The sequence below is a fragment of the Phyllopteryx taeniolatus genome, chromosome 14 (assembly GCF_024500385.1).
Source record: "Phyllopteryx taeniolatus isolate TA_2022b chromosome 14, UOR_Ptae_1.2, whole genome shotgun sequence".
NCBI classification, from domain to species: Eukaryota; Metazoa; Chordata; class Actinopteri; order Syngnathiformes; family Syngnathidae; genus Phyllopteryx; species Phyllopteryx taeniolatus.
In genome coordinates this window covers 1,876,781-1,897,798 of record NC_084515.1, presented here as the reverse complement: position 1 = coordinate 1,897,798, position 21,018 = coordinate 1,876,781, and the positions used below count along the sequence as shown (strand labels likewise).

At 42.1% G+C, this 21,018-nt stretch overlaps 1 protein-coding gene across 5 annotated transcripts in view; it reads left to right on the top strand.

Annotated features, from left to right (window-relative positions):
• Positions 1-21,018, top strand: part of kirrel1b (kirre like nephrin family adhesion molecule 1b) — a 106,417-nt gene continuing 85,399 nt past the window's right edge. For all 5 annotated transcript variants that reach the window (XM_061797933.1, XM_061797932.1, XM_061797931.1 and 2 more), the window contains exon 1: positions 1-265. In XM_061797933.1, coding sequence (XP_061653917.1) covers positions 190-265 — 76 coding nt within the window. In that variant the 5' untranslated portion in view covers positions 1-189. The remainder of the gene's footprint in view (positions 266-21,018) is intronic.

Genomic DNA, 21,018 nt, shown 5'->3' with positions numbered 1-21,018 from the left:
AGAGCGCTGAGAGGAACGGAGGAGCGTGAACGCAACTTCCCAAAGAGGATGATTTCTTCTCTCTTTTTTTTTTTTTTTTTTTTTTAATGATACATATTAATATCAATCAATAAGTCTCGCTGGCCTCTCTGATGAGTGCAATCCAGAGGGAGTTGACGGTGGCGCGCGCGGCATCGGCGAGGGGCGACGATGGGCACGCGCTCGGCTGAAAGCATCATGAAGCAGTCTTTGTGGATCCTAACTTTGCTCGTCACTTTGCCGCCAGGTGAGCACGCGCACGCACACACGCGCGCACGCAAAGTTATAGTACCATTTGCTGGTTTTGTTTCTTTTGCTGTATGTCATGAGCGTGGATTGGCTATTGATTGGTGGCACCTGGAAGCTGCTCAGGTTAATGTGAGGTGCTGGCTGAAGAAACCCCATGACATGATGTCACATTGTCCATAATATTGATTTAGGTTTCTTTAAATTACATGACGTGGTTCTGATGCTGATTTGGATGAATTCGGTTTACTTTCAGGTCTCTTTGTCATGAATAAAGAGATGATGATAGTGACATACCAGAAACTGGTGTGTGTGTGTGTCTGCGTGCGTACCTGCCTCGCCACCTGGGTTCGCACCACCACGGTCACCCCCCCACCCTCCGGCTGCCATCGTGGTGGTCCGCAGACGCTGATGTGCGCCGACAGCGCGGAGACGCCGCCGTCGTCTTCACACGATGCATTCGAGGCCTCAACTAGGAAGAGATGCATTGTGGGCCATGATGGAGCCCGTGATAAGAGCCCCTTTCATACTCACTTGTAAATCAATCGTTGTTCTGGGTGAAAGATAGTAACGCGGAATGAGATAGTGGAGTCAAGACATTCATTTGTAGGCTTCAGGCGTAGCAGTACCGCTTTCAACAGGAGCTGTAAAAGTTAGCATTTTTCTACCTTTTTCCGTGTTCGCACGGAACGGTGGACCAAGTCAGTCGGAAAATGTTCCCTCTTCAGAGTTAGTTTTAGAGTATGCAAGGTGAGAACTACGGTGTTAAGTGTAACACTCAAGATAAACTTCTCCTGCCGTGTTGTGTCAAAAGCAACTGCCTCTCAACCATTGCCTGTCAAAGTCAGTCGAAATGTATCTGCTATTTTCATTTGGGCGCTTGCAGTTAGCCCATGAATTTGCCGGCCATGGAGGTCGTATTAGAGGTGTAACGGTATCCCCTTTTCCACAGTTTGTAAAATGTGAAATTGATAACAGAGGTGGGACACTGCCTGTGTGTAAGGCTATTGTATGGGTGAGAGTTTTAAATTTTCTGCCTTTCTCTGTAGTTATGTTCCGCATAAACAGCACTGACAATGAATGGAAATGGGGGACAAAGTCACCCCATCGATTTTTCGCCTTTGGTGGTAGTAGTATCAGAGTCCGCAATGCTGGGAAAGACTAACTTCTTCCACCCTATTGTGTTGAAAGCAATTTCCCTTTACCCTTTTGCCAAAGTCAGTCAACATTTATCAGCCATTTTCACTCTGAGGATTAAAGTTGAGCCACAAATTTCCCGGCTCCGCAGATAGTATCGGAGATGTAATTTAAACCCACTGTCTGTGAAGTTGGAATTTTCCCCTTTTTCCGTGTTGCTGTTCCGTATAAATAGCACCGACAATGGACGGAATAGGGGACAAAGTCACGCCGTCAATTGTCAGCCTTCAGTGGTAGTATCAGAGTGCTCCGAGTTCTGTTGTTTGGAACGCTATTGCCCCTTATCCACTGCCTGTCAGAGCTGTGTTTTCTACCCCCGACTTCCATTTAAAAAGCACAGACATGGACGGAATGATAGCTGGAGGTAGTATCAGAAGCCGCAAGGCTGAGATGGGGGTGTTAAGTTTAATACACATGACTAACTTCTCCTTTCCTGATGTGTCAAAAGCAATTGCTCCTTTCCCACTGTTTGTCAAAGCTGGGATTTTTCCACCATTTTAACAGATCACTAACACCAAAGTTGAGCATGAGTTTGCCGGCTTCAGCAGTAGTACCAGAGATGTAACAGAAGCCCCAGATAAGAAATTTTCCATGATTTGCAACCCATTCATTTGCCAGCTTCAGAAGTAAAGTTAGGTAGCAGGTTCTGACATCTTTTCCTGCCTTCTTTCCTCACCAGTGACTCAGCTCATCAATTTTTCGGTCTTTTTGAGGTAGTAACTGAACTGTAACAGAGTGTATGCAAGGATATTTTGGAATGTTGGGACTGGGGTGTTAAGTTTGACACCAGAAACTTACTTCTTCTGCCCATTTGTGTTGAAAGCAACCGTCCCAATAGCCTTTTTCCTGACTGTTGCTGTCTGTCGCTGCTCTATGTGAAAGGACATGGAATTGGGGGTAAGAAGTTACTAATGTGCAGAATACAGAGGTAGTATCAGAGGCGGAATATAGAACCCTTTAACAATGTCTGTAAAAGCTGATACTCTTCCGCCTGTTTTCTGTGTTGTGTTGCTGTTTTGGTATTTTATAAGGAAAAGTCAACCCAGCTTTTCCATCTTTGGAGATGCTATCTGAGCCATAACAGAGGTGGGATACTGCCTGTGTGTAAGGTATTCTGCAATGGACTAAGGTGTTATGTTTAACACCTGAGCATTTTTCCGCCTGTTTTCCATGTTTCTGTTCTGAAAGTTGGAATGGGAGGTCAACCTGGCACTTTTCCGGTTTTGGAGTTACAGTAGTATCTGAGCCATAATGTCTGGGGGGCATCGTACGGATTCCGCAATGTCTGTAAGTTTAACACCCAAGACTTACTTCTCCTTCTTCCACCCTCCGGGGAATTTTTCCGTCTTTTCCAGTAGTATCAGTGGTGGAATCGAGGCAAAAAAAATAAATAAAAAATGACGGAATCACCCTGCTGCGGCTGCTTTTTCTTTTAAAGAGCATCGATGCTTGTGAAGAACGATGTCAACAAAAAGGGCGAGAGAAAACTCTCACTCTCTCTCGCTCTCACCCTCTCTCTCTCTCTCTCTCTTAAGTGTTTCTGTCGGTGCTAGCTCAACACCGTCTGAATGGACCGCCCACGTGAAAATCCATTGAGACGCACATCTTGACGAATAACAACGAGCAGCACTTGTTCAATCAATTGCATCCTTCTACAAAAGATCACAATCAGCCGCTTTTGTCCGTGTGTGTGTGTGTGTGTGTGTGCGTGTGTGTGCGTGTGTGTGTGTGTGTGTGTGTGTGAAGGAGTGTATGCGTGTTCGAGTGAGAGTTTGTGTGTGTGAGAGACCGAGAGAAAGCGTACGTGTTGTGTTTATGTGTAAGACAGACAGTGTGTAAGACAGACAGTGTGTGTTTGTGTGTGTATTTGTAAAATAAAGTACGTATCGATGCTATGGGAGATATTGTGATACTGTATATCGTTAAGATACAGTATCACTAGATGGGCTGGCGAAAAATATCTTTAACTGTAGTGTGAGTGTCAAAGTACGTATCGATGCTAGGGGGGATATTGTGATATATCGTTATGGTACACTATACTAGGGGTGAGACAAAATATCTGTATTCATATTACGTGTCAAGGTACAGTATGGGAAAATATTAATATTGGAATTTATCATTCAGTGTCAAGGTATGGTATTGATGCCAGCATTGTATAAATATTGGTCATTGTATCATTTAGTTTCAGGGTAGAGTGCGATATTGACAATAATGCTGGGATGAAATATCGGTATTGCGATGTATCGTTCAACTCCAAAGTATCAATAATAGGGTTTAGGGGAAAAGTATTGATACGAAATAAATTGTGTACCGTCTAACATGTCAAGGTACAGTATCAATATAATATTGATATTGAGCTAAATAAAATTTTTACAGTACGGTATCGATACTAGGGGAGGGTCAAAATATCATGATCACTGTAAATTATATCATTACGTTTCAGAGTACACTATCAATATCATAAAGATATACTGTATTATTACTGTACGGTATTGTTACTCAAGATGGAGAAACAATTCTTTTATCTTGTCTGTGATATATCGTATTGTCAAGTTTCAAGGATGGTATCGTACTAGTAGTGGGAAAGAAGTATCGATATTGTGATGCATGGTTTTTTTAGGTGTCAAGATATAGTAGCAATACTGTTGCTAGTATTCTTACTGTGCGGTATCGTCAAATTATCAAGACTGTCATATAACGGGCGGCACGGTGGACGACTGGTTAGAGCGTCAGCCTCACAGTTCTGAGGACCCGGGTTCAATCCCCGGCCCCGCCTGTGTGGAGTTTGCATGTTCTCCCCGTGCCTGCGTGGGTTTTCTCCGGGCACTCCGGTTTCCTCCCACATCCCAAAAACATGCATTAATTGGAGACTCTAAATTGCCCGTAGGTGTGACTGTGAGTGTGAATGGTTGTTTGTTTGTATGTGCCCTGCGATTGGCTGGCAACCAGTTCAGGGTGTACCCTGCCTCCTGCCCGATGACAGCTCGGATAGGCTCCAGCACGCCCGCGACCCTAGTGAGGAGAAGCGGCTCAGAAAATGGATGGATGGATGTCATATAAAGTTTGGTCAAGTTTCAAGGACTGTATTGTACTAGCGCAGTAAAAAAAAAATATAAATATCATGATGTATGGTGGTGGTGGTGGTATCAATACTAGGGGTGGACAAAATATTGATATTTCATTAAGTGTCGACGTTAGCTATGGAACAAAATATCAACATTGTCATATACAGTGGGTACGTAAATTATTCAGACCCCCTTGAATTTTTCACTCTGTTATGTTGCAGCCATTTGCTAAAATCATTGAAGTTCACTTTTTTTCCCCTCAATCTACACACAGCACCCCATATGGACAGAAAAAAATTGCAAATTGCAAATTTATTAAAAAAGAAAAACTTAAATAGACAGACCCTTTGCTGTGACACTCATATATTTAACTTGGGTGATGTCCATCTCTTCTGATCATCCTTGAGATGGTTCTACACCTTCATTGGAGTCCAGCTGTGTTTGATTATACTGATTGCACTTGATTAGCAAAGCCACACCCCTGTCTATATAACACCTTACAGCTCTCAATGCATGTCAGAGCAAATGAGAATCATGAGGTCAAAGGAACTGCCTGAAGAGCTCAGAGACAGAATTGTGGCAAGGCGCAGATCTGGCCAAGGTTACAAAAAAAATTACGTTGCACTTCAGGTTCCTAAGAGCACAGTGGCCTCCATAATCCTTAAATGAAAGATGTTTGGGACGACCAGAACCCTTCCTAGAGTTGGCTGTCCGGCCAAACTGAGCAATTGGGGAGAAGAGCCTGGGTGAGAGAGGTAAAGAAGAACCCAAAGGTGTTCCAGAGATGCAGTCGGGAGATGGGAGAAACTTCGAGAAAGTCAACCATCACTGCAGCACTCCACCAGTCGGGGAAAGCCTCTCCTCAGTGCAAGATACATGAAAAGCCGCATTGAGTTTGCGAAAAAAAACACCTGAAGGACTCCAAGATGGTGATAAATAAGATTCTCTGGCCTGATGAGACCAAGATATAACTGTTTGGCCTTAATTCTAAGCGGTATGTGTGGAGAAAACCAGGCACTGCTCATCACCTGTCCAGTGAACAGTGAACAGTGAAGCATGGTGGTGGCAGTATCATGCTGTGGGTGTGGCTGCAGTATCAGCTGCAGGGACAGGGAGACAGGTTGCAAACGAATAAAAGATGAATGCGGCCAAGTACAAGGATATCCTGGACGAAAACCTTCTCCAGAGCCCTCAGGACCTCGGACTGGGACGAAGGTTCCCCTTCCAACAAGACAATCACCCTAAGCACACAGCTAAAATAACGAAGGAGTGGCTTCAGAACAACTTCATGACTGTTCTGGAATGGCCCAGACAAAGCCCTGATTTAAACCCAATTGAGCACCTATGGAGAGACCTGAAAATGGCTGACCATCCAACCTGACAGAACTGGAGAGGATCTGCAAGGAATGGCAGAGAATCCCCAAATCCAGGTGTGATAAACCTGTTGCATCATTCCCAAAAAGACTCAAAACGGTGCTTCTACTAAATACTGAGCAAGGGGTCTGAATGCTTATGGCTGTATGATATTTCAGTTTTTCTTTTTTAATAAATCTGCAAAAATTTCAACAATTCCATTTTTTTCTGTCAATATGGGGTGCTGTGTGTACATTAATGAGGGGAAAAATGAACTTAGGTAGATCATCGCCTGCCACCGTGAGGGACCCAGGTTCAAGACCCCAACTGGACCATCCGCCAACATCCCCATACTCACGGCTGTGGTGTCCTTGAGCAAGACACTGATACCCCGAAATGCTCCCCGGGCGCTTAAGCTGCCCCCTGCTCCAGTGTGTTCCACTAACATGTGTATGTGTTCACTGTGATGGGTTAAATGCAGAGAACAAATTTCATGTTCATGCATGTGATTCTTCTTCTTCTTCTTTAGCAAATGGCTCCAATATAACAAAGAGTGAAAAATTTAAGGGGGTCTGAATACTTTCCGTACCCTCTGTATCATATCAGAAGTGGAGATAGCGAAATCCATGCACCCAAAGTCCTGATAGACATCCACGTGAATTGAAACACAAGCCGGCGGCAGCGTGTGGGCAACCAATCCCGCCTTTCATCCTATCTAATCATCATCATCATCATCATCATGCATCACCGTTTACAAGGGAAGAGCGAGAAAACGAGCTATTTCTACTAAAAAGAAAAAAAGAAAAAAAGTTTGGGAGAGAATTAAAGGGTTTGGTTGCACCAGTTCAATTACAGATAAGGGAAATAAGTTGGGGAGTGACTGCAAGGTGCTAAAATGTTCAATTCCGGCCGGGACGATAGCGCGACTGGAGGCGAAACGGAGATTAGCCGGCACTGATTCAATATTAACAACTTTGCTACTTAAACATCCCCTCGGTGGAACTTGTTAAAATGTGATGATATGCTCATTTAAATGAGGTTTAATTAAAGTGGTCAAGTGTAACGTGACGTGTCCGCAGATAAAGTTACCCTCTTAAAAGTTTAAATTGAACATTTGACGCCGGATCCCTAAACGATCCAAGCAAAAGTCAAGTCAACTTTCAACAAAAAAATATAGGGGACAAAGATTTGGATCATAATAATGTACGAGTACAACACATGTAAAGAACATGTCGTACATTTATAAAAGACCATTAAAGAAAGGCATGAAAGAAACCCGAGTATCCATACTGTACCTTTATACATAATTATACCATATGTCAGAATAGCGGTAACACATCAATACAATATATTCCGATATCAATTTTTCCCCCCCACCTCTATTATTGATATAGTTCCTTGACACATAACAATGCAATAGTTCATGAAAATGACACGACAGTAATGATATTACGTGAGGCCAAAATTTTGATATTAAAAAAATATCATGTCAAGGTATCTTGAATGTTACCAGTGGTGATTTCTGGTTTTCTTTTGGACACAAAGAAGGTACTGTAACCAAAGGGAGTGACATTGACATTACGATCAAGTTAAGCGCAATGCGACCAATAAATGACGTCGGGAGAACATCTGGTGGCCCTAAAGGGATAAAAGAGCCCATACCAGGTAGCTTGGTGATCTTTATGTGTGTGATAGAGGAAGTGGGAGGATGTTGAGTGAAGGGGGGTAGGAAAAAAAAAAAGATAATTTCTTCGCTCTTCTTTTAAATAACTGTGTTTCTATAGCAACCGGCCGCTGGAGGAGAGAGGGGAAAGTGGGGGGAGAGTGAGAGACAGCGTTACCGTGGCAACAGAGGAAGAGGGCAAAAAATGAAAGTTTGAAAGAAAGGGCAAATACGAGGGTGTAAAAAAAAAAGAACTTACAGAAGAAGTAGCGCAGTTAAAATTAATTAAACTGGGGAGAGTTAATTGAAAATGTAATGAGTTAGTCGGAACATGTGACTGTCAGGACGCCCACGATGGACATCGGCCGTTAAATTGTCAAACAAGGCATTCATTCCTTAATAGTCCGTCTTATGAGTTTGAGCGGCAGCCTACGAGGTGCATTTTGATTGGACGCGGTCGCTTGAAATGACGAAGCTGAGTTTAAACCGTGTTTCAGAAGCTAGCATACCCAGGGTAGCAACTTGGATTTCCAAAATGTGGAATACAAATGTTTTCCTTTAGGAAATAAAGGAACTAGATATAGTCTCTTCTAGGGCTGAGTGATATGGCCTGAAAAATAAAAGAATTTTTCTGAAAAATATGACTTCAGATTTGAATTGATTTTTTTCTCTCTTCAATTATAGAAAAAGCAAATGACAATGACAAAAAATGTATGTATACATGAAATGAGTTGTCTCTTGCTAATTAGCATAATTATGGACAAACAAAGATGGTGAGACACAACAATTTTTTTATTTTTTACTTTTTGTTTTTTATCATATTATTTACATGGTAATGGGAGTAGAATTCCTCAGTTCCAGGTTATGTGACTTCCACAAAACTGGAAGTAGCATAGTGCTAATTAGCATACGGACAAAGAAATATGGTGATTTGCAATTTTTTTCCACACTGTTTTTTGTCTTTTTTTAATAATAGAAGTAGAATTATTCAGATCCAGGAGGCGTGATATTTCCACAAAACAGGAAGTATTCTAGTGTTTACTAGCAGGACAGACAAATATGGTGATACACAATTTTTTTAATTTAAAACTTTGTCCTTCCTATATTTTTTCCCCTGGATGGGGTTAAATTTTTAGGGGGGCTTTCCCATGTGAAATAATGAAAGTAGAAATATTGAATAATGTTCCAGGGTTAAACTAATACCGTCCAAAATAAAATCAATCAGCATGGAAGAGGAAGTAGCATAGCACTAAGTAGCATAATGGACATCCATCCATCCATCTATCCATTTTCAGTACAGCTTATCCTCACTAGGGTCGCGGCTATGCTGAGCCGATCCCAGCTAACTGCGGGCGAAAGGGAGGGTACACCCTGAAGTGGTCGCCAGCCAGTTGCAGGGCACATACAAATATGCAACCATTTGCACTCACATTCACACCTACGGGCAGATTTAGAGTTTTCAATCAACCTACCATGCATGTTTTGGGGATGTGGGAGGAAACTGGAGTACCCGGAGAAAACCCACGCAGGCATGGGGAGAACATCCAAACTCCACACAGGCGAGGCCAGACTTGAACCCGGGTCCTCGGAACTGTGAGGCAGATGTGCTAACCAGTCGCGCTGCATAATGGACAAACAAACAAAATGGTATGATCCTGATGCAACGATGAGCAATTTGCTAACATGTGAACAGACAAAAAAAGTCTGCGATCAGCTGAGTGCAACATTGTAGTTATTATGGTGCCTTGAGTATGACTTTTCTTCCGGCTCCTGATTGGTTGAAAAATCCTGTGCTGTTCTGGCTTTGATTCTCAGCTCAAGACCTCACATGACCTCCATCGCCAATTGAGCAATGAGAGGGGGAAGGAGGAATGGAGTGGTGGTCTGGGGTGAGGGGGTGGTTGGCAGCCACAGGGGGATTGATTGCGAGTCTCACAGTTCAGACAGCGGCGACCTCCTCGCAGGGTTCCTCGCTTTTCTGGCTCCATGAATGCGCTGAAATAAGAGAAGAAGAAAAGATAGAAGCAACTCCTCCATTGATGTTTAGTTTATCCAAAAGGTGGCGCTAAAATCCCATTGGACATTTTAGCCAATCAGGAGTCAGGAAGGGTCATGCAAGTGTAAAAAAAAGTTAATTCAGTTCGTGATAAAGTGTGTTTTCCAATTTCTGTTCCGATTTTTTTCATATGTATATTCCAATTACCGATATTTGCAGAATTTCAATACAGTTCCAGATTTTCTCATTTATTTTCTGATTTCCCAGTCTTCTCCATTTCCCCCTGATTTTTCCACAAACTGTCAGTCAAATTCTGAATTGTATGACAAATGTTTGAATTTGATCTATTTTCCAATTTTCACTTTTTTTTTAAATTTAGTTTTCAGTCACTGATTTTTCCCGATAGTCAGACTTATTTTCAGATTTCTGATTCTTCTCTATAATATTTACCGACTTTGTTCGATTTCTCCTCATTTTTTTCTCTTATGTATCCCGAACCTGTCTGTCAAATTACAGCTTGTACCGCAAATATAGCATTTTCTCTGAACCTGAATCCCTCCTACCCGATGAACTTGTCAGTATCAATTTGGTGTGAAGGGTCAAAACCAAAAGTACTACCTTTTCCCGCTTTTGTCTGTCTTTTGTTTGTTGTCATGTTCTCCTCGACCTTTTCAACCCCTCTGGAGTGTTTAGTGCTTTGCTCTCTAAGAAGCTGCGTGTTTGCAGATTAGCATCAGAGTGATCGGGAATTATCATTCCTTGACTTTGAAGACATATCCCCCGGCAACCCCCCCTTCAGAAAAAAAACAAAAAACATTTCTGAACCCTCCTTTTGCAGGTTTTACAATTTATTGTCTGAGTTACAATTTTTCCGGATTTTCCCCCACCACTGATTTCCTTTTTTTTATTACACATTTTCCTATTTATTTTCTGATTCAGGACTTTTCCCAATCCCCCAATTTTTCCTTGACATCTTTTGATTTGTAATTTATATTTTCAGATTTATTTCCGATTGCTGTTTTTATCTCAAGATTTATTTTAATAAATTTTCAGATTTCCAACATTTTCCCAGATTGTCAGATTTTGTCCAATTGGATTCCCCCTGCCCCTTTTTATGTTTTACATTTTCTGATTCACAATAATTTTTCCTAATCCCCCTGATTTTCCCATGATTTCTTCTTATTTTCTGGTTTCTGATTTTTGAGATTTCTTTCAGATTCATTTTCCAATGACTGTTTCTGTCCCCAGATTTTCTGATTTATCTCCAGATTTTCCAATTTTGTTCTATTTGCCCAAATGTGTTCCCTTCATTTCCCTGAAACTGTCTTGTCCCACGAATTTAGCATTTCCTGTCACAGTGAATCTTCCTCACATGCTGAACAGGCTTTGAAGCGTCAAAGACAAATGTGCCACTTTTTCCTCATTTTGTCTGTAAAGTTGTCCTCGACTTTTCCACCTCTGTGGAATGGTTAGTGCTCTGTTCTCTTGAAAGCAAGAGAAAAATCTGCCGTGTTTGCAGACTTAGCAGCAGCGCGTTCGGGAACAAAAGATTTCCCGACTATTCCCCTCGCTGGGGCTTAATCTCCAGTAATCAGTCTTCTTGTTTGCCGTGGAATATCCTTCTTTTTCCCGCTTCTTCCCCCGTGAGTTAGGAGATAAAAGTGCGTCGGGAAAAAAAGCTTCTCTTCCGCCTTGTAAACACTCTCCGTCTCTTTCTGAAGCACACTTATGTGACACGTGCTCATTAATCATTTCTGTTTGCTGCACTCGAGCTCGCCAGGCTAATTATTTTCCACAAGGAACGGCCATTAGAATTCCTCCCGCATAAATTCACCTTTTTTTCCCCCACGTGCGCTCAGACATAAAATGGGAAATCGTTTTTCTTGCCAGATTTTTTTACGGCGAGATAATGAGACTCCCGTCGCACTGGTCGTGGTCCACCCGCGTGGGACATCTGTCTATTTTAAGCTATAGCTGCTGGCCAGCCAAGCAAGCACTGGCCTGTTTTACATGGCTAGCAAATAGCTATTAGGCCTAACTGCCAGCCAGTTAGCCGGCGGCCATCTGCCGCATGCCGCAATTATGCGGCGGGAAATATACTTGTTATGAGCGCGCCGTGCATTAATGACCCACTGCGACGCTAAATACGGCGGCGGAAGAGAAGGGAGGATTTTTTTGTGGTAGTCGGGGTCGTAATGGTTGGTGGAAAGACATGATCCAATGAAGGCTAAGAAGGTTGTTGACATGTACTGTAGCAGCGTGGCTAGAGTAGTAGGCTACTGAGTCAGGGTCAAGGTATTAAATTAGGGCTTCAAACAAGAATTGAGGTTTCAAGTAGACTTTACACCGATTTTATCGGCCTGATCGCTATCGGCCGATAATTAGCATTTTATGCTGATCGGCTTTAATGTCATAATTCGCCGATCGGCTCAGCAAAAGACTCCACGTCACCATCGTGCACAGTATATTTGCATCGAAAAGCTAGTTTATTTTTAGCCTCGTCGCGTGTCTTTTGACGTAGTACTGTAAATATCTGATGGCCAATAAAGTTAAAAAAACGTCGGCGGTGTGGGACAGACAACACGTAATGCCCGGATCAGACTACAAGACAAATTTGCTCTTTCACGATTGCACTATGTCAGACTACTGCATTAAAATCTTGTATTCCGATACCACCGCGTACCGTTTTTTACGATCATTGGGCTTTATTACGTCAACTCAAATGCGACCGGATACACTCGTTACCATGACGACGACAACAAGAGTGGAGCGCGCTGATTTTGTATTACAAGGACAAAATGGGGAAAAAGATTTGTTGGTGGTCACCGGTGTGCTGGAGAGGACGCTCGTTTAAGGCTTGCTTGAGGTATGTTCACGTACTTTTAATACGATATGGCTCGCAACCAGGCAACAAAATGTTATGTAGCCTAGAAGAAGAAGAAGATGATGAATCAACTTTTATTGTCATGAATATGCACACGAAATTTGTTCTCTGCATTTAACCCATCACAGTGAACACATACACATGTCAGCACGGGGCAGCTGAAACACCTGGGGTGCATTTTGGGGTATCAGTGTCTTGCTCAAGGACACCACAGCTGTGAGTCCAGGGGATGTTGGTGGATGGTCCAGTCGGGGTCTTGAACCTAGGTCACCCATGGTGGCAGGCGATGATCTTAACCATTGGGATTTTAAATTTGGGTTTAAATCAAGAATTTTAAAGGAAAGGTTCAAGACAAAGTTAGGGTTTCAAATGAGAGTTTTTGAGTAATTTTTCGGGTTTCAAGATCAATTTTAAGTTCTGGGTTAGGGTTTCATTCAAGGGTTTCAAAGTAGAGTTTTAAGCCTGCGTTAGGGATTCAAAGAACGCTTAGGGTGTCAAAGTAGGGTTTCAAGCTATGGTTAGGTTTTTAAGTTTGGGTTCAAGCCTGGGTTAAAGTTTCAAACAGTTCAAGTTGGGTTTTCAAACAAAGGTTACGGTTTCAAATTAGACTTTTAAGCCTGGGTGGGGTTTCAAGTCTCAGTTAGGGTTTCAAGCAATGGCTTGGGTTTGAAGTTAGGGTTTCAACTGAACATTGAGCATTTTGTAGTCTTGTTAATCGAGGCTCCATTTCTTCCTTGAATCCCGCCACACTGCGAGTGCGCCAAGTTGACAAGTCGACTAATTTCAACACATTTTAAGCGCGCGGCCGTTTTTCTCCGTCACGACGCAGCGAAGCCACACCGTTGCCAAGCGTGTTTGCATGCAACGAGTAATTAGCAGCTTGTGATAAGCTTCCCCGGCGAACTCTTATCTCAATTCGATGTCATTGTCTTAGGCAAACACACACACGAAAAATTGGCCCCACCGCCACCACCCTGTAAGCGAGCCACGTCTGACACCCGCGATAATAGCGCAGATTGCACAGATCCACTGGTGCGACGCCAGGTCTGCAACCACCCCCATTCACAACATTGCGCCAGGGATTCGGCAACCACACCCAAACGCAATGAATGGGTACGAGGGATACTGCAGCAAGGGTTAGGTTTCAAAAGTTCCAAAGTCTGGGCTAGGGTTTTTAACACAGTGGTTTGAGCTTTTTAAACCTGGGTTAGCGTTTCAAACAAGGGTTAGTGTTTTGAAGCCTGTGTTACGGTTTCAAATCTGGGTTAGGGTATCAAAGTACACTGCTGAGGGTTAGGCTTCGGGCTGTGAGTGTGGCGCATTCAGGGACACTGCATAAATGGGAGTGAATCTGTTCCTTGATTCTTTTGTAATACAATACCTAATTGTAAAAATGGATTAGTAGGAAAATTATGATTTGTATCAGAACGCTTTAAAACACTGTACAATCACACTGTGATAATATGGAATTATTTTTATTTTTTTGTAATATAAGAGTAGATGGGATACAATATTTTGTTAATATTGTCAACCAGAGCTGCTGGAAATCCAAAGTTATCAATGTAATTTCACCATCATTCCTGTCATACTGTGTTGCATGTTTTTGGTTGCATATTAAGGAAAAAAAGTCCTCTTTTTGTTTGAATGCCTCACTTTAAAAACAAACAAACAAAACATCATTCAAGCAACACGTTTTTGAGATTGGAAAGTGAAAGCTGCAGCTGGCTACTAGTTGGACTGAATGGGTGGCATCAATGGGGAAATGAAATGCCAAAATACAATATAGAAAAAAATAACTATGAAATAATTCATTTTTGGACCGGTGAAATTTTGAATTATGAACTATGGACTGAACTACTTCATTTTTGGAATTCTGAACTGAACTCTGAACGAATTCATGTAAAAAAATGAACTTTCCCAACACTGATTCTGTATTATTACACATTGCAATATACACTGGGCACGGAAAGTATTCAGACCCCCTTAAATTTTTCACTCTTTGTTATATTGCAGCCATTTGCTAAAATCATTTAAGTTCATTTTTCCCCTCATTAATGTACACACAGCACTCCATATTGACATAAAAAAAAAACAGAATTGTTGAATTGTTGAAGATTTATTAAAAAAGAAAAACTGAAATATCACACAGCCATAAGTATTCAGACCCTTTGCTCAGTATTTAGTAGAAGCACCCTTTTGAGCGAATACAGCCATGAGTCTTTTTGGGAATGATGCAACAAGTTTTTCACACCTGGATTTGGGGATCCTCTGCCATTCCTCTGCAGATCCTCTCCAGTTCTGTCAGGTTGGATGGTGGACATTGGTGGACAGCCATTTTCAGGTCTCTCCAGAGGTGCTCAATTGGGTTTAAGTCAGGGGTCTGTCTGGGCCATTCAATAACAGTCACGGAATTGTTCTGAAGCCACTCCTTCGTTATTTTAGCTGTGTGCTTAGGGTGATTGTTTTGTTGGAAGGTGAACCTTCGGCCCAGTTCAAGGTCCTGAGCGCTCTGGAGAAGGTTTTCATCCAGGATATTCCTGTACTTGGCCGCATTCATCTTTTCATCGATTGAAACCTGTCTCCCTGTCCCCACAGCATGATACTGCCACCACCATGCTTCACTGTTCACTGGACAGGTGATGAGGAGTGCCTGGTTTTCTCCACACACACCGCTTAGAATTAAGGCCAAAAAGTTCTATCTTGGTCTCATCAGACCAGGTAATCTTATTTCTCACCATCTTGGAGTCCTTCAGGTGTTTTTTTAGCAAACTCCATGTGGGGTTTCATGGGCCTTGCACTGAGGAGAGGCTTCCATCGGGCCATTCTGCCATAAAGTCCCGAGTGGTGGAGGGCTGGAGTGATGGTTGACTTTCGAGGACTTTCTCCCATCTCCCGACTGCATCTCTGGAGCTCAGCCACACTGATCTTTGGGCTCTTCTGTACCTCTCTCACCAAGTCTCTTATCCCCCGATTCCTCAGTTTGACTGGACGGCCAGCTCTAGGAAGGGTTCCGGGTGTCCCAAGCGTCTTCCATTTCAGGATTATGGAGGCCACTGTGTTCTTAGGACACTTAAGTGCAGCAGAAATGTTTTTGTAACCTTGGGCAGATCTATGCCTTGTCACAATTCTGTCTCTGAGCTCTTCAGGCAGTTCCTTTGACCTCATGGTTCTCATCTGCTCTGACATGCAGGTGTAAGGTCTTATATAGATATTCAAATGAACTCAAATGATTTTAGCAAGGCGGCACGATGGACGACTGGTTAGAGTGTCTGCCTCACAGTTCGGAGAACCGGGGTTCAATCCCCAGCCCTGCCTGTGTGGAGTTTGTATTTTTCTCCCCGTGCCTGCGTGGGTTTTCTCCGGGCACTCCGGTTTCCTCCCACATCCCAAAAAACATGCATGTTAGGTTAATTTAAGTCTCTAAATTGCCCTTAGGTGTGAATGTGAATGTGAGTGCGAATGGTTGTTTGTTTATGTGTGCCCTGCGATTGGCTGGCAACCAGTTCCGGGTGTACCCCGCCTCCTGCCCGATGATAGCTGGGATATGCTCCAGGGCTCCCGTGAAAAATGGGTCAGAAAATGGATGGATGGATGGATTTTAGCAAGTGGCTGCAATATAACAAAGAGTGAAAAATTTAAGGGCGTCCAAATACTTTCCGTACCCACTGTATATTGCAGGTTGAAAAAAAAATGGCCATGTCAATTTTTTCCAATTTTATGTAGCCCTATTTAGGGTTTTAAGACAGGATTTCAATTTAAGGTTTGAAGCCTACCTTAAAGCTTCAAATTAGACAGGGTTTGGGTCTCACGTTAAGGTTTCAAAATAGGTTTTCAAATTAGGATTCCATGACAACAATAGGGTTGTAATTTTAGGTTGCAAGCCTGTGTTAACATTTCACATTGTTTCAAATTAAGGTTGGGTTTCAATCACAAGTTAGGGTTTCAAATACGGATTTCATGCAAGCGTTAAGGTTGTAAAGTATGGCTTCAAGCCTGATTTAAGGTTTCAAATTAGTGCTTCAAAACAGGGTTAGGGTCTAAAGTTAGGTTTCGAATTAGGATTTCAAGCGAGCGCTAAGATTCTAACGTAGGGTTTCAAGCCTTGGTTACGGTTTCAAATTTGGGTTTCAAACAAGAGTAAGTGTATAAAAGGGGTTAGTGTATGTCAGTATGTGAGTGAAAGACATTTTCAAAAGATTTCAAATTGGAGGTTTTGAACCCGAGTGCTGCTTTCAGGCAAGGTTAATGGATAAGATTTGAATCAATTTCCCACAGGTTTTACCATGTGCCAAACACAGGTAGGACTGCATTGCAATGTGAGGAAAGACCTCTTTTTTTTCTCTTTTCCTTCATGAGTGTTTAGGCCTCACTCACATCCCTGCTCAGAATTCCTGCGTTACCATGACGACGGCATGCTTCCCTCTTTCCACATCTCTCCTTTGTCACTGTTACCACAGCAACATGTCTCTTTGCCTGCCCGCTACCTGTTTGCCTCTCTTTGTCCTCCTTTTTCTTCCCTTTGCTTCCCTCTGTCCGTATTTTTTTCTGTCTTGCCGTGTTTGTCTTCCTTTTTTTCCTGTCTCATTTGTTGATTTGTTACTGAATGTTTTTTTTTTGTTTTGTTTTTTACTACCAGGAGGGATTTAGGTAATTTTTACAGACGGCAGCTGTTGCCATGGTGACACAACTTTTGGATTTGCCGTGCGCGGCGAGGGATGAATGGGGGGTATTGAAAAAAGAGAGAGGGAAGAAGGGGTGTCGAGTGGAGCTTTCTGATTTGTCTTTTATGCCAAAATGCAGATGGGAGAGTTTTTGACGGGAAGACGAACAACTCAAAGATGATTTTAAAAAAGAAAAGAAAAATAGCAGGTGTCTTGTAAAACAATGCATTTTAATTTCATGCTGTCACTCAAGCGGTAGAGAACGCATCATTAAGCACTCCTCTTGGGTTGTACTGCCGAGTTTGGAATATCACAGGAATATCAAACATCCATTTTCTGAGCCGCTTCTCCTCACTAGGGTCGTGGGTGTGCTGGAGCCTATCCCAGCTGTCATCGGGCAGGAGGCGGGGTACACCCTGAACTGGTTGCCAGCCAATTGCAGGGCACATAAGAACAAACAACCATTCACACTCACAGTCATGCCGACGGGCAATTTAGAGCCTCCAATTAATGCATGTTTTTGGGATGTGGGAGGAAACCGGAGTGCCCGGATAAAACCCACACAGGCACAGGGAGAACATGCAAACTCCACACAGACGGGGCCGGGGATTGAACCCGGGTCCTCAGAACTGTGAGGCTGACGCTCTAACCAGTCGGCCACCGTGCCGCATTATGTTATCATATTGACAAAATAAAGGAAGGAAAGGCCTCATCAAGGCCTTTAATTTGAGGTATAGTATGACTCAATGTGGTTTGTTTCAAATACATTTTAGACCTTTTTACACTTTTTATAAGTCAAAACTTTGACATTTTCAAGAAAATATTTTTTTTGGGGTCATTGCATCACAGTACAGTATGATGTTATACTGACTAAATAATCACATATGTGCAAAGCTCTCATCAAGGCCTTTAACTTGCCATATGATTCAATGCAGTTTGTTGATAATACATTGAGACATTTTAACTTGTCATATTTGACATTTCCAAGCAAACACACATATTATTGGCTAATGTTTTTCATCACATGAGGTCCGATTGACAAGGAAATTATATATCCAGAAAGCCCTCATCAAGGCCTTTAATCTAATGTATGACTGAATATGGTTTGTTGATGATACATTTTAGACCCTACTACTCTTTTGTGGTAACTTTCCAAGCAAACAGTACAAGTTTATGGCTCATTATGTCATCACATCAGGTCATATTGTAAAACAAATATTTACATATATGAAAACCCCTCACCAAGGCCTTTAATTTTACGTGTGACTCAATGTGGTTTGTTGCGAATAGATTTTGGACCACTTCACTCTTTTTACCAGTCACCTTTGACATTTCAAAGCAAAACAAAAAGAATTAGGGGGCCATTGCGTCATCACATTAGGTCATACAGATGAAATAATTAATAAATAACGTACGGAAAATTCAGAGTTTTCAATTAACCTACCATGAATGTTTTTGGGATGTGGGAGGAAAGCACAGGTGGAACATGCAAACACTACACGGGCGAGGCCGGATTTGAACCCTGGTCCTCAGAAATTTGAGGAAGATGTGCTAACCAGTCATCCACCGTGCCGCCACTTTAACATTTCCAAACAACAAAATACATGTTTATGGGTCATTACATCAGGTTGAATATACGGTACAGAACGTATTCAGACCCCTTACATTTTTCACTCTTTGTTATATTGCAGCCATTTGCTAGAATCATTTAAGCTCATTTCCCGCCCTCATTCATGTACACACAGCACCCCATATTGACAGAAAAAAAACAGAATTGTTGAAATTTTTGCAGATTTATTAAAAAAGAAAAATTGAAATATCACACAGCCATAAGTATTCAGACCCTTTATTTACATGTATGGAAAGCCCCCAGTAAGGCCTTTAATCACTGCCAGCCTTCCCAGTTAACATGGATATTTGACTTCTAAAGCCGTCAATGGCAGTGAATGTGTTAATTTGACTGAATGTAGTTCATGGCAAATGCAGTATATTTTGGACCATTTTACCGTTTTTACCAGTCAACTTCAACATTTCCAAGCAAAAATAAGAATGTGTTTTGGGGCCATTACGTCATCATATGGGTTTATACTCCTGATCAACCAATCGTGTTTGTTGCAAATACATTTTTGGACCTTTTTATTAGTCAATTTCAACATTTCCAAGTGAAAATGGTAGGTGCGACTCAGTTGGTTTATTACTCTATTTTATCAACTTTAAACTTTGATTTCCTTCAGATCAAGGCAAATTTCTGGCGCAAAATTAACCAGCTCAGCGCCTTTGGGAACGAACAGCTGAAATTTGCGGAAAATTTCTGCTTTTTGTGTTGAACTTGTTTGATATTGGGCGGCACGGTAGCCGACTGGTTAGAGCGTCAGCCTCACATTTCTGAGGACTGGGGTTCAATCCCCGACCCCGCCTGTGTGGAGTTTGCATGTTCTCCCCGTGCCTGCGTGGGTTTTCTCCGGGCACTCCGGTTTCCTCCCACATCCCGAAAACATGCATGAATTGGAGACTATAAATTGCCCATAGGTGTGACTGTGAGTGTGAATTGTTGTTTGTTTGTATCTGCCCTGCGATTGGCTGGCAACCAGTTCAGGGTGTACCCCGCCTCCTGCCCGATGACAGCTGGGATAGGCTCCAGCACACCCACGACCCTAGTGAGGAGAAGCGGCTCAGAAAATGGATGTTTGATATTCCTGTGAGTTTAAAGGGTTTTTTTTTTAAATGAGCTAGCGGTCTAAAGAGATGCATTTGTGAAGGTGGGAATACAGAAGCCTTTTGGAAAAGAGACTACAGTTATAAACAATCGATGAAAAGGCGTATTATTTTTCAGATAGTTGCGTTTTGTGGCTGGCCATGTAAACGAGGCCTTTAGTGAGCAGTGTGATGACAGAAAGGATGTGCGTCAAGGTTAGATGGGGGGGGGGGGGGGTTGGGGGTGATGTCTGAGGGGGTGGTTTAATTTGGGTCGAGCAAATAAACATGGAGGCCGTCAGAATGTTAAGCATTCCCTTGTCGAACACAAAGTGGCTCCTAAAAGGTCACGCTTGACAGTTGACGCGGCGACAAATCGAACGCGATGACGCCCACCTCCCCCACTTTCTATTTCACTTCCTGTCCCCCCTACCCTCTCTTTATTGCAGAGCAGGGGAGGGGCATTCCTTAATTTGGCCCACTGTGTGTTTAGATTATCCAGAGTCCTGTAATAGTTGTTGCATTAATGTAGCTGGGTTTTTTCCCTAAAATGGGTTAATTAAAAAATACAGTATTTAAACATTTGTTGATTCATTTGTCTAATTAAATAATTGATGAATTTATTTACTGTAAATGAACAAAAATGAACAATTTTACCTATACAGTACACATTTGTTTTATTTTATACAATTATTGGTTGCTTAAAATATATTTCTTCATTTTTCATCAATTTTATATTCATTTCTCATTAAATAAATGGTTAATTTATTTATTTTAAATAATTCAACATATGGGTATATGAAAAAATGCATATACATGTAAAAATTACATTTTAAAAAAATTAGATAAATGGTTCATTAAACTGCGATTGGCCGGCGACCAGTTCAGGGTGTACCCCGCCTCTCTCCCGAAGATAGCTGGGATAGGCTCCAGCATGCCCGTGACCCTCGTGAGGATAAGCGGTATGGAAAATGGATGGATTTAGTTTTTATTGCTTTATCCTATCATTAAACTATTGATTGATTTATGATTGTAAATATTGACATATTAGCAATGTTTACATACACATTTAACTTTTTCTATTTTATTTACAAATAATTGGTTAAGTCACTGTGTGGTAGACTCGCCTGACTTTGGTGCGGACAACGTGGGTTAAGTTCTCACTCAGTGTCGGTGTAAATGTGAGTGTGAATAGTTGTCCGTGTCGATATGTGCCCTGCGACTGACTGGTGACCAGTTCA